General features: G+C 42.2%; 1 protein-coding gene across 12 annotated transcripts in view; it reads right to left on the reverse strand.

Moving 5' to 3' along the window:
- AFDN (afadin, adherens junction formation factor) overlaps positions 1–13,663 on the reverse strand; it is a 3,286,836-nt gene that overhangs the window by 1,323,540 nt on the left and 1,949,633 nt on the right. For all 12 annotated transcript variants that reach the window (XM_044063225.1, XM_044063199.1, XM_044063191.1 and 9 more), the window contains one exon: positions 3,561–3,759. In XM_044063225.1, the coding sequence (XP_043919160.1) occupies positions 3,561–3,759 (199 nt within the window). The remainder of the gene's footprint in view (positions 1–3,560; positions 3,760–13,663) is intronic.

A 13,663-nucleotide genomic window follows, 5' to 3' on the forward strand; every position in this document is an offset into this window, starting at 1 on the left:
TCATTCCCATGTTAGCTTAGTTCTTAGCATGCTTTCAGCTACTTTATGAATATAATATTCTGCATGGTTATAGATTCATAGGTAGGTACTAGGCTATTGGCCCTAGGGCCTATACAAGCCTAGCCAAAAAGGTACCCTGGCTTTCGCCATCCAAGAAAATTATTTTCCTGTGCCCCTGTCAAGTAGAACCACAGAAGTGATCCCCGGGGTGAATTTCCTATTACCCATCCAATCATCAAGATTTTTCTTGAAGAGTGCAAATGAGGAGCTCTGTTTGACATAGATGGGTAGTCTGTTCCAGAGTATGGGAAGCCTCTGGGACAGGAATCTATCCCTCCAGCATGTTCTGTTTATTGTGGTGACAATGTTATTGTTATTTCCTTAAGGATCTGTACCCAAAATCCCAGTATCTCCTTATTTCTTGAGCTTCCCCTCTGTTTCAGCATCACCATCCCTTCCCACTTTGAATTACAGGTTTCTGCTTGAGGTATGTATAGGAACCTTAACTCTGTAGTTCTGAAATACCCCTTCAAATTGGTTAAACCCAAACCACCTTGTTCAAGTGGAAGAATCAGCTTATCCCACTTAACTCTTGTAGTCTTCCCTCCCAGATCAAATACTTCAGCTCTTTAATTGCTATCCACAACTTCTCCTCTAGCTGATAAAATAAAAAATAAAATAAAAATATGCCTGACCTATAAAACAAAAGGGACTAAAAACATTTTAACAGCTTGCGTCTTGCTATCCATATCCATATAGTAGAGCTTCCAACTTCTCAGTTTTTGTAAACTCCCAGCTTACTCAAATGCTTTCTGAGAAAGCCAAGGAATGTTTATCCAAATCAGATTCTGCCTCATCTTCCTCAGAAAAGATCTTATGTTGTCTTTTCTCAGTGGTAGGAAGAGTAGGAACTGATGACAGAAAAGATAGCAGCCTAAGAGCTGTAATTACCTTTAACAGGCCTTGGGAAAACTCCATCCATTCTTTTTTCTGGGATGCTGGAGAAGAAACATTTTTTTGTTTTCTGTTTTTGCTTCTTCTTGGGAGTGATAGCTGCTTTAACTATCTGTATCAGATACAACCCCTAAGACACTGATTAAAGCTCCAAGCACCTCTTCCTGAACTAATAATTGGGGAATGCCATCAGAGCCTTCTGAAGTTATAAGTCAGGGTTCCCTCTTCTCCACTGTACTGGTAAGTTTAGTTGTATCAGATGTGCCATATTCAGATACCATATCAGCCTCTGGTGGGGTCACAGGAGCCAAACAGCAAGTTGAATGTACCACGGACTGTTGAGAAGCCTCAACGGGTATGTTACAAATCTGACTGGCCATTTCAATGTATTTTTCAGAATGAGTGGGATGTCAGGTGTCAAAGGATCCACCATTTTTGTTTGGGTGAAGCATTTAAGGAACTGGGTTCTCTAGATAAGTACTGAGAGGAAAAATGCATACGGAAGGTTTTTGGTTCAAAACAATTGGCAAATATTTGCAGTTTTTATAGTACTGTTCTGCATCAAAGTAAAAAAAAGAAAAAAAAAAAACACACTGGGAGTGGAGAACCCATCGATCTATGACAATGGCGCTTCTCCCCCTTAAATGAAATTTAGCAGTTTAAATCACAATAATGCAAAGAAAACAATGAAGAGTCCTCAATGGGGCACTTATTTGAACAAATGAAGGTACAAAAAGATGTCAGTAACCACCAGTACAGCTGACTGACAGCTGCAAGACCTACGTTCAGACTGGCAGTGAGATAGTCTGAGGTTTTAACATTCATATGCCGGCTTATGAAATCTTATACCCACTGGCTTAGGTCATACAATGGATGTATGGCTTTATGGAAGGTTTTAACTTTAGTAGTCCGGTCAGATGTTTAGGTTATTTGTTAAGACAACCCAAACAGTTTTTAATACTGCAACAGTGATCTAAGAAAGAACATCTTGGGAGATCCTAAGAAAACAGATGATAGCCACTAAAGAAAAGCATCTTCCATAAGAGAAAGCTATTGTGGCAGTTCTTAGCTCCTCTCCCAAAAGGAGGAGTGCATATAAGGGTGGAATTGATACAGAGAAGGGTGGGCACACTATCATTACTGATCTTGGAGGAAAAAAGGGCCCATCTGTTCTCTGCATCCCCCTCCTAAGACAGAAGAGAACTCCCTCCAGCCCTATCTCTGGGATAGGTAATCTAACCTATATGGGGTGAAATCAGAGACAGGCAAGTGCAGGAAGTCACCTGAAGGGGGATGCTGGCATCAGGCTATGACTTTTGTGGTGCACTATGCTAACCATGATGACAGAGCATACCAAACAAATATTTACCAAATGTCAAATGGCTGTCCACTCCTTGAACCTTGCTGGCATGGGAAGATCTTGTGGATCTTCTTCAACATGAGTCATTAGGAAATGAACAGAGCCCTCTGTCTTATGTGTAAACCCATCAAGCCCATTCATGGGACTCAAGGGACTGTGCCACTGAAGTATATTAGCCACAAGCATGCTTTAGCATAAAGAATGCAAATATCCAAAGATACTTTCAGAAATGCACCACAAGCAGGCCCTTCTTTGTCTGCAGATGATGGCTTTAAGCTCAAGTCTTTGCTAATTAAGGCAGATGTGAGAGCATTAAAGGGACTCCAAGGTTAGACCTACCAAGATAAATGTACAGCTGGTATCTAGCCTTTGACTACCTCACCTTCTCAGGATACCTTGTCACTGGCCTAGGATGACTTTTCCTGCTAATCCATAAGCTGGGCATCCTCAACAGCTGTCATCTTAAAGGAAATGTATGAGGCTTCTAAATTCTATCTTCATCTCAAGGTTACATAGAAATACTGTCATGTACTGCAGTGCCTGACATTGTGCTCCTCAACCAAACAATAAAGACAATGCCAGTGCATATCATGGCTTGTTTGCTGGAGACCACATGAATATTCTGACGGTTTCAGCTTCCTAGGGAACTTGCCAATTGAAAACAGTAAAAATGTAATGGATGGCACAGGACAATGAAAATGCATCTCCTAGCCTGATGTGTAATGCCATGGTATTTGCCAGAAGGATATGTGCATCTCCTACCCTCTCCCCAGTATGGAAGTATGAGAAAATGCTTTTAAGCTGGGGAATGCAGAATGGAAATCATAACTGCTAACCAAAAAACACCTGCAAAGTTAGATCCTAATCTGTACACAGAAGAATAAATGGAACAAACTGTACAGACAATTCGCAAATAACATGAAAGGCTAGTTTGAAAATATTAAAATTAATCGCTTACGACAGCAGAGGCATCTATGATAAAACTAAAGAGATAAGATGATCACAATAATGCTTACATTTATACTGCAGTAAAAACATTTTATGCACTGACTAGTAGCTACTAATCAGGTTTTCCATAACAATTTATCTATCGACTCTCATTGCAACCTTTCTTGATGAAAGATCATCATTTGCTCACATGCTTTCCAGACTAATTCTAGGGTGATTTCAGGAAAAGAGTTATAAAGCATTGGTAATGTTATTTGTGATCGACATCGAACAGTAATGACATATAGTAAGTATCAACCTCTCTGGCAGAGTGGCTCCAAAAATTCCGGAAGCCCATTTGGAATATTTCTGACAACATCACAAGAATAACCGTCCTCTGGTAAAAGGAAAGGCAGCTGCAGGTCTGGATCCTCTTCCAGCTGAACCTCCCGGCCATCACTACGAGCTAGTTCATCTGCTGTGTTTTCAGCTACTGACACCACATTCTCTATTAGCTCCTAATAAAATAAAGAAAAAAAATAACATTAACTGAGTACAGTAATATATTAATAAATACTGAAAGAAGCACCGTCATAACAGCTGTTGCATGAAAACAGTGGTTCTATTTTTTAAACATTATTTTGTTTCATAGTCATACATCAGTAAGACAATACAGATCCTTGAAAATCAAAGAACAGCAAGATGACTGTGATGCTCCAATACTGGATATGCATTTAACCTATCCCAAACAGGATGGGATAAAAAAATCCTCTATTTCAGGAATGCCCAATACACTTTGCATGCTATATATGAAATGAAGACAAGCATAAGCAGAGGGGTTTCAAATTGTACCACTCTACAGCGTACCCTTACCTTCTGTGAAATGCTTACGACTCCTTTCAAGGCCAAATCTCAGATACAACATAATTTCTGAAAAAGGTGAAAAATGTGTTTGCTGTCCCTGGTCTTGCTGATTACATAAGACCTTGTACCATGTAATTCTGATTTAAGATGAACCATTCAAAACTTAAGACAAAATGCTTTAATTCCTGGGATGATCTACCTGTAGGATATGGTTATATGACTACACATCTTCTGGGTTAACCCTTTCATCAAAATACTTGCTTTGTGGTATCTTCATTTTTTTTCTCTCTCCTGATCTCACTATACTTAACACACAAAACAAGCAAGTCCCATCTGTTATGCACTACTGTCTGGTTCCTCCCGCAGTCATCATAGCGCAGGTTTGATACACAATCTTAAAAATGGGTGAAGGGGCTAAACGTGAGAGCTACCTTTCCTTTTTGATGGCTACAATGATGGTCAGAAGGCCACTGGCATCAGAGAACACTGTTTCAACTTGAAACTAAGCAAGTCTGAACTACTTCATGGGCCTCTGTATATAATGCAACAATATTATGCATTACAGGAACGTCAGTATTCTGATAGAAATATGACGACACAGGGCATATAATTTCTGTAGATTTAAAATTTTCCTGACAGGGATCTCTAAAGAAATTGGCAAAAATAAATGCCTTCAAAAGGGGGGGGGGTGGTGTCCTACACAATTTCATACATCCAGGTCATTAGTTATTCACCTGGGAATGAACAGAGACCCCACTCATAGACTGCCTATTTCACAAACTGTCTTCCATGACCGTGCACATCCAAATGGTTACTAACTGCTCACAAGGAATAAGCACAAAAACTATTACATTTTTGTTCCCACATGCCTAGAAATCATCCAACCTGGTTGACACTGTCTGAACCTTATTTACTTCTTTAGTGTGGCAACCGAAGTGTGGCATACCATGCAAACAGCTGGGAGGCCACCTCAAATGTCCCCTCTGTTGCATCACACACGTTCAATGAGTGAAAAGTGAGGCGTATCCATTTCAAAGAGTGATGCAGCCCCTCACATGCCCCACTACAGGCAGAAGGCTCCCATTAGGGCCCCAGTCTACACCCACAGTTTATTAGTGAAAGACAAACCTACAACATGTCTTAACCTCTTCAACAACAGAAGTGAGAAAACAACACCTCTTTACTCTTCCCCCCTTCCTGTCTGATACCTCAAGCACCTTGATTATACCCAAATCATGGATGAAGTTATGGTTCTATCATTCCGCATCACAAAGCTCATCTCACTCAGTGTGTGTCAACCCCAGCTAGTGTCTTACATTACGCTACTCACCAGAAGGCCACTAGTTACTTGCCTGGGAAGAGGTAATGGTGACCCCACTAAAAGAACACTATATGAGGTTTTTTGAAGCTTGATGGTACTTTCACTTAGTGGAACGCCCTTTGGCTTGCTGAGGACAGACCACTCCTGGTCACAGGATGCTGCCATCAATACCACGCCCTTCACAGTTAGCATTACATACTACAGGCATGCTCACTAGCCAGCCTTCTTTTCTTCCACACAAGTGGTCATTTTATTTGCCTCTAAGATCACGTCTTCTTAGGGTGGCAGCTAGTTCTGGGAAACCATCATACAGGATGCCATCATGGACTATAACACTACATGTCCAAAGTAGGATTAACACTCAGTACACAATGGTGGTTCCTCATTTGTTGGGCAAAAAGCAAGCTGTCGAGTGCAACAGATCTCTCCCTTGCTTTCTGCAAGTGGACATAGGTGTACCATGACACTGCCCATCATTATGAGGTATCTAAGTTAATTTAATATGCAGGTAAGTCCACTACTGCACTGGATGACTCTTCTCTGGGACATGTCCACTCCAAACTTCTGAAGCATTTCCATTCCTTGCAAGACAAGTTGACCAGCATAGCTACATGTGAACAGAAAGCTAAACTAATGTTTTCCCCCTAAATCAGCAAATATAAGTCTTATTGGTATTCATCTTCTGTACTGTAACAGATTTCAGACTACTTTTCCATATTTAGTCTAGTAGTACTAAAGTAACTGCTAATACCCTAAATGCTATCTATAATGGTTATTTTTCAATTCAGTTCCACAGTCTCCCAGGGCTACTGCAAGCAAGTTGAACGCTTCTGGATATGTTTTTCTTTTTTGCTGCATTCACAGAAACAATCGGCTTAAAAATTACATGCAGGGCAAATGCATTAGAGTTGTATGTAAAACTGAAAAAAAAAATGTTTTTTTCAGTCAAAATATAAATGCCTCCGCTGCCTCCACTTAAATCATATTTAAAACAATTTGAGGGGTTAATAACAAAATTCTTATGGTACCCTAAAAAACCTAGAGTTGCGCTAAGACATCATTTTGACAAATGGAAAAAAAGTGGAATAGGCTTACCAGATTTAGAAGGATATATACAATTGTCAGCTTTAAGAACAGATTCTCTATGGTTAAACAAAGAACATACTTCCAAATGGAAACAAGTACATGAAAGAAATCTGGTTAAAAACCACTCATGATACAATAAATAAACATATGGAAATAGTACAGTTATTGAAGGAATATATGGCAACAGGGAAACACAAAAATACAAATTCTAAATGGATTATCAATACCCTAAAGTCTTTTTTGCACTTTGTAAACAAAAATCTGGATATAAAAGCATTGTCTTTTTTCATATTCCCAATAGCATATACACAAAATAATAATATAACTTAGGACTCAGTAACAGTTAAAACACTTAGTAAGAATGGACCAATTTACTGGCATGAGTTGATAAACTGCGATAAAGTACTAATGATAGAGCAAATTATTAGCAAGTTCAACTCTGAAAATAACACGTGGTTAACACTGCATGGATTAAGACAAACAGTTTTAAACCAAAAGGCAGAAGTCTATTAGGGAAAAGGTTCCTAAGTTCATAGAGTAGTTAATAACGCTGATGGAATTTCCCACAAATAGGAAAGGAATTTTATCAGTATTGTACAAATTAGTTAAAGAAACAAGAGTTCGTAAACAAAATATATGGAAATACTATGAAACAGTTAATGGCAAAATCCCAGATGATAAAGATAAAAAAAACTAATTCTTACATCTTCAAAACTAACATCTTTATCACTATAGTGGCAACTTTTCACATGGCAATTTATACACAGAACATACTTAACACCACACAAATTAGAACTAATATATAATAAAGAAAATAGATGTTGGAGATGTAAATCACAATCAATAGCCAATTGGCAACATGTTATATGAATGCCATTTACTTAAACAATTCTGGGAAAGTATTAACTTTGTTACAAGCACTGTACACTGACAATTTCCAACTTACTAAATCTCTAGTTTTGTTGAATACACCTGTGCCATCTTGTGTTCCAAGGTAAAAATATGTTATTTTGTGGACTCTCCTTGCTATTGCAAGGAAAAATATTACACAGAAAGTACAGTTTTGTACCTACCATAAATGAAGATGTTCGAGTGTACACCCTGCTGCAGTCATCACACTTGGGTTATCTTGTCGTCAGGCGGTCCCGCAGTCGGCCTGAATTCCAAAGTCTTGGTCCGGTGTCAGTTGCTGTTGCTTCTTCCCTGATGTCAGTGCGCCAGGGGTATATATAATGCATCTGACGCCATTTTCTTCAGTTTTTCTTGCCCCAGATGTCAGGTGCTCCAAAAAAGGTGGTCAGTAATTAGTACCAATCTAAGAAATTTAGCACAAACACAACATCCCTCCAGCTATAAGCAAATACATCAGAAAGGGATTGTAAAGATTTAGTCAGTTAGGTCAGAGGGGATGGAGGGAGGGTAAAGTACAGTTTTGTAGCTACCATAAATGTAGATGTCCGAGAGGTATGCATCTGCAGTCCTAACAAATGGGTTGTCCTGCCTCAGGCAGCCCCTCGGTCAGCCGGATTCCAAAGTCTGGGTCTGGCCTCGGCTGATGTCGCACTTCACCCGACGTCACTGCTGCTGTCAATTGGGTATAAAGGCATCAGCCGACGCCATTTTCCTCAGTGTTTCTTGCCCCAGATGCCAGGTGCCCTCTAGGAAGGCTAAAGTTGGATAAATGCAAATGATTCCAAACAGTAGACAGCACACAAAAAATAAACATGTATGTACATATATACAAACAAATACACCATAATAGATTCCCCCAGCTATCTACAAGATGGGCAAATACCCTAGGAGTACCACAGAGGGGAAGGAGGGTGGGTAATCCTGACTGCAGATGCATACCTCTCTGACATCTACATTTATGGTAGGTACAAAACTGTACTATGTCCTTCAAGGATGCATCTGCAGTCCTAACAAATGGGTAGAATACCATAGCCAAACTGGGGGAGGAGGCACTAAGAAGATTATGGTGTAGTTAAGATCCCTTGCAAAACAGCAGTGGCAAAACCTGCTCGGGATCTGGAGTATAAAGGCAGATTATAATGCTTGGCAAATGTATGCACGGAGCTCCAAGTAGCAGCCTCTAAAATGTCTTTGGTAGCCACTCCTCGTAAGAAAGCTGTAGTAGTGGCTGTAGCCCTTGTGGAGTGAGGTCTGATGTTTTCTGGAGTTGTCTTCCCATGAAAGGAGTAACAAAATCTAATGCAATTTCCTATCCATTTTGAGATTGTCTGTTTTGAAATTGCTTTTCCTTCCATTCCTGCTGCATATGCTACCAGAAGCTGGTCAGTTTTTCTATTGTTCTTGGTTCTGTCCAGGTAGTAGCGCATTGCCTGTGCACATCCAAGGTGTGCAGTAGTCTTTCCCCTGTTCTGTGGGTTGGGGAAGAATGTTGGTAGGTGGATTGCTTGGTTCAATGATACCCTGGAGACCACCTTTGGCATAAAAGTAGGGTTAGTTCTCAAGGACACTCTATCCTGATGGAAGATAAGGAAGGGCTGTACTGCCATTAATGCCTGTAATTCAGAAACCCTTCTTGCTGAAGTGATTGCAAGCAGGAAAGCAGTTTTCCAAGATAAGAACTGTAATTCTGCTGTTGCTGCTGGTTCAAAAGGGGGAAGTGTTAACTTTTCCAGCACAAAGTTCAGGTCCCATGTAGGCAGAGGTGGTTTTCTTGGAGGCTTTACATTTTTAATTCCTCTCAGAAACTGCCTGAGTAGAGGATAAGAGAAGACTGGAGGATCCATGTTGTATTCTGCTGAAATTGCTGATGCATGAATCTTGATGGAGGAGTAAGACAGGCCATTGTGGAAAAGTTCTGCTAAATATTCCAGGATGTTAGCTATGTTTGCCAATGATACATTTTCTCCTTTTGCTGCACTCCAAATGAGGTATCTTTTCCATTTTGCTGAATAAGTCTTCCTTGTGGAGGGTCTGCGAGCCTCCAGGATAATGTCTTTAACCCTCTGAGATAAATCTGGATTATTTTGTTTCATGTAAGATTCCAAGCAGCTAGCTGCAGTGTTTTCAAGTTTGGATGCAGGATCTTGAAGTTGTTCTGTGTTAGCAGCAGAGGAACTAGGGGTAGAGGCCATGTGTGTATCCGAGACATACTTCTCAGAAGCGGGTACCAATGCTGCCTCGGCCAGTCTGGAGCTATCAGTATGATCCTTGGGTAATCTTCTTTGATCTTCAGTAGCACTTTGTGCATCAAAGGTAGAGGTGGGAATGCATATGCTGTTAGGTTTTCCCAACTGAAGGATAGGGAGTCCACCTTCCAAGCAAGTGGGTGGTATGTCCTTGTGCAGAATTTTCTCAATTGGTGGTTGTGTGGGGATGCGAACAGGTCTATTTCTGGTAGCCCCCATTTCTCTGTAATGGTTTTGAAGATGTCCGGATGCAGCATCCATTCGTGGGCATCCGTGGTAGTTCTGCTTAATGTGTCTGCTAATATATTTTCTTTTCCTGGTACAAATAAGGCCTGGAGCTGAATGTTGAGGTTCAGGGCCACATTCCACAGGTCCATTGCCATCCAGCATAGAAAATATGAATGTGTGCCTCCCTGCTCATTGATATACCACATAACTGTGGTGTTGTCCGTCCTTATCAGCAAATGACCCTGTTGAAGAAACGGTCTGAATGTCTGAATTGCCTGTTTCACTGCCAGCATCTCTTTTTGATTTATGTGTAGGTTCAGCTGGTCCTGTGCCCATAGGCCTTGTATACACTTGTCTGCCATGTGTGCCCCCCAACCGAGGTCTGAGGCGTCCGTGGTGATAGTCTGGCTTGGGTGAGGGCTGTGGAAAGGCAGTCCTTTGTTCAACTGACAGGCCTGAGCCCACCACAGGAATTCTTGCTTCAGGCATAGAATTATTGGAATTTGGGTTTCTAGGCTGTGCTTGTGCTGAGACCATAAATTCCTTCGGTACCATTGCAACTTCCTCATATGTAGTCTGGCATGCGGGATCAATATTATGCAGGATGCCATGTAACCCAGGGCTTGCAGGATTTTCCTTGCTGTAAGCTGGTTCTGCGTTGTTAATGCCTTGAAATAGAGTGGCAGTAGTTTTTGCTTTTCTGCTGTGAGAAATGCCATTTGATTTGGTGTGTCCAGTTCTGCACCCAAGAATGTAATCCTTTGGGATGGTACCAGCCTTGACTTTTTTATGTTGACTGTGTATCCCAAGGCCTGCAGTAGGTGAATAACCTTTTCCAAATCTTTTGTTAATTTGATCTTGTTGTCCGCTTGTATCAGGCAGTCGTCCAGGTATGGATAAATTTGAATTCCCTGAAGCCTGCAATTAGCAATTACTGATGCCAGGCATTTTGTGAATACTCTGGGTGCAGTAGATAAGCCAAAGGGCAATGCTGAGAATTGATAATGCTCTGATCCTGCAAGAAATCTGAGGTATCTTCTGCAATCTGGTCGAATAGGGACGTGCAGGTATGCCTCCTTGAGATCTAGAGTCACCAGCCAAGCCTCCTTGCCCAGCATGGGAAGAAGGTGCTGTAGGGTCAGCATTTTGAATTTTGGAACAATGAGATATGTGTTGAGAGCGGACAGGTCGAGAATAGGCCTCCATTGGTTTTCTTTTCTTGGCACCAGGAAAAGTCTGGAATAAAATCCTTGTCCTTGTTCCATAGCGGTACCTTTTCTATAGCTCTCATCCTTAGTAAGTGGTTGATTTGTCCTAGAGCGTTTGTCTTTTGGTTTGGTGGTAGGTTTGGCATTCCTCTCTTCCTTGGTAGAGTATGGAAGTGAAACCTGTAACCTTTGTCTATTGTCTGCAAAATCCATTTGTCTCCTGTAATGTAATGCCAGTTTACTGAAAATAAGGCTAGCTTTCCGCCTAAGGGTGCTTCCAGTTGTTCCCTGGTAGGCGGTATCAGAGCCAAGTCACTGTGACTGTCCTGTGGAAGTGGTAGTAGCTGGATCTGCGGCAGTACTTCTCTGGTTGTTAGGCTGCCACTGGCGTCCCCTGTAGGCACCTCTGGATTGACCTCTGCCTCTTGAGCGCCTATTTCTGCCTCTCTGTGCTCTGGTGTCTGGAAAGGACCAATTCTTCGAAGGCCAATTTCTACTAAACCTAGGAGGCTGGACCTGTAAGAAGTCCTTGACTGTTTGGACAGATTTTGCTTTTTCCTCCACCTTCTTTAACACTTGCTGTGCAGGGGAGCCAAACAAACTGAGTTTCTCCATGGGAGCATCTAGGAGCTTTGACTTTACATGGTCTGGTAAGGATTGCTCTTTTAACCATGCATGCCTTCTGATCACTGTACCAGTCATAGCTGATCTAAAGGAAGCCTCCAGTGCATCATAGCCGCATTTTAAGGAATGATTACTGACCTGTTGAGTGTTATGTACCAAATCCTGAAGGGACTTACGGTCTATAGGTTCAGGAGAGGATAGTTTTTTATTTAACTGATCTAACAAAAATTCCTGATACTGAATCATGTGGAATTGACAGTTTAAAGCCCTAGCCGAAAGAGTAGCAGAAGTATAAACTTTTTTACCCCATCTCTCTAATGCTCTAGATTCTCTTTCAGAGGGAGGGTTTTGGCAGTTGCTACAGCTTTGGGGCCTTGAGAAATAGTTTCAGGATCTGCAATAGGAGCCTTATACAGGTGATAATGTGTGTCCAGGACCCTGTAGTGTCTGTCGGGCTTAGCAGGGGCCGGAGGAAGAGAGTCAGGGGCAGTACAAGCATCATTGAATGCATCATCCACAACTGTTAGAACTAGAGGAATGGCTAAAGGCCTATGCTGTGGCAAATGCAAAAAGGTCCTGAGCCGTTTCCTAGAATCTGAAAAATCCTGGCCCTGCCATTGAAATTGTTCCCTCATAGCATGCAAGGTTTCCCCAAAAGAAAATTCCTCAGGAGGAGAGGCAGAAGGAATGGAGTCTTCTGCGTCAGAATCATCATATGGAGGATAAGGGCCCTCTGGAGGATTTGAGTTTTCTGAATCATCAGAAGAATAATCCGTAGAAACTGGTTCAGGGGGCTCTGCTCTAGGCCTCTTCTCTGGAGGGGGATGGGAGGCCCTGTCAGGGTGAGGTTGGGATCCCCTGATCAAAGAAATGAGATACTCTGCCAGGCTAAGCATTTGGGAACTAGAGCTAGGCCTGTGAGAGGGGGTTTTAGAAGGCAAGGCCTTAGAAGATTTAGCTGCTTTAGCCCTAGAGAAAGCCTTGATAGACATGGATGCAGGGGGCCTAGCAGCTCCACGTGCAGGAGTGGATATGTCTAAAGGAATAGTATCTGATAAATCCTGGGTGCCTGCTGCAGCAGGAGAAATTTCAGTAGCAGATTCAGCCATGCAGTGTGAGGCCTCGGCTGCAGGAGGAATGCTCTCGGCCGAAGGAAGAACCGAGGACTCGGTTTCAGCCGAAACCGAGACACTCGCGGTTGGCTTAACCGTGGTTTCGGCCGAAACCGCGGACCGCGAGTGTCAGTCCTTTTCCTTACGCTTTTTAGCTAATTATGAAGTCGGAGTCTCCGACGGCATTTTGTAAGCAAAAGCGGGACCAAAAAACTCCTCCACAAACTCCGACCGACGTCTAAGTGTCCGTCGGTTGAAGGAAGCACAGGCTAGACAAGCTGCTACGTCGTGGTCTGGGCCTAAGCAAGGAAGGCAGTAAGAGTGGAAATCCTTATGAGGTATTTGTTTCCCACAAGTTAAACAATTATTTACTTTTTCTGACATCGGCTGAGGCAAGAAAGAGTCCCCAACGGGGTACTTAGCTTTTTAGAAGTCTTCGGTAGTAGAAATCTCTGGATCTGACCGACCGGCACTTGCGAACAGCTTCTGCTTCGGGCACCGCGCGGCAAGAAAGACTGGGGAAAATGGCGTCGGCTGATGCCTTTATACCCAATTGACAGCAGCAGTGACGTCGGGTGAAGTGCGACATCAGCCGAGGCCAGACCCAGACTTTGGAATCCGGCCGACCGAGGAGCTGCCTGAGGCAGGACAACCCATTTGTTAGGACTGCAGATGCATCCTTGAAGGACATCCTGGACTGCAGCAGGGTGCACACTTGAACATCTACATTTATGGTAGGTACAAAACTGTACTATGTTCATTGTGTTACCCTGCTGCAGTCATCACACTTGGGTAGAATCCCAAAGCTAAGAATGGGAGGA

Source organism: Protopterus annectens, chromosome 1.part0 (assembly GCF_019279795.1).
Source record: "Protopterus annectens isolate FY-2018-M chromosome 1.part0, PAN1.0, whole genome shotgun sequence".
In the NCBI taxonomy this organism is placed as follows: Eukaryota; Metazoa; Chordata; order Ceratodontiformes; family Protopteridae; genus Protopterus; species Protopterus annectens.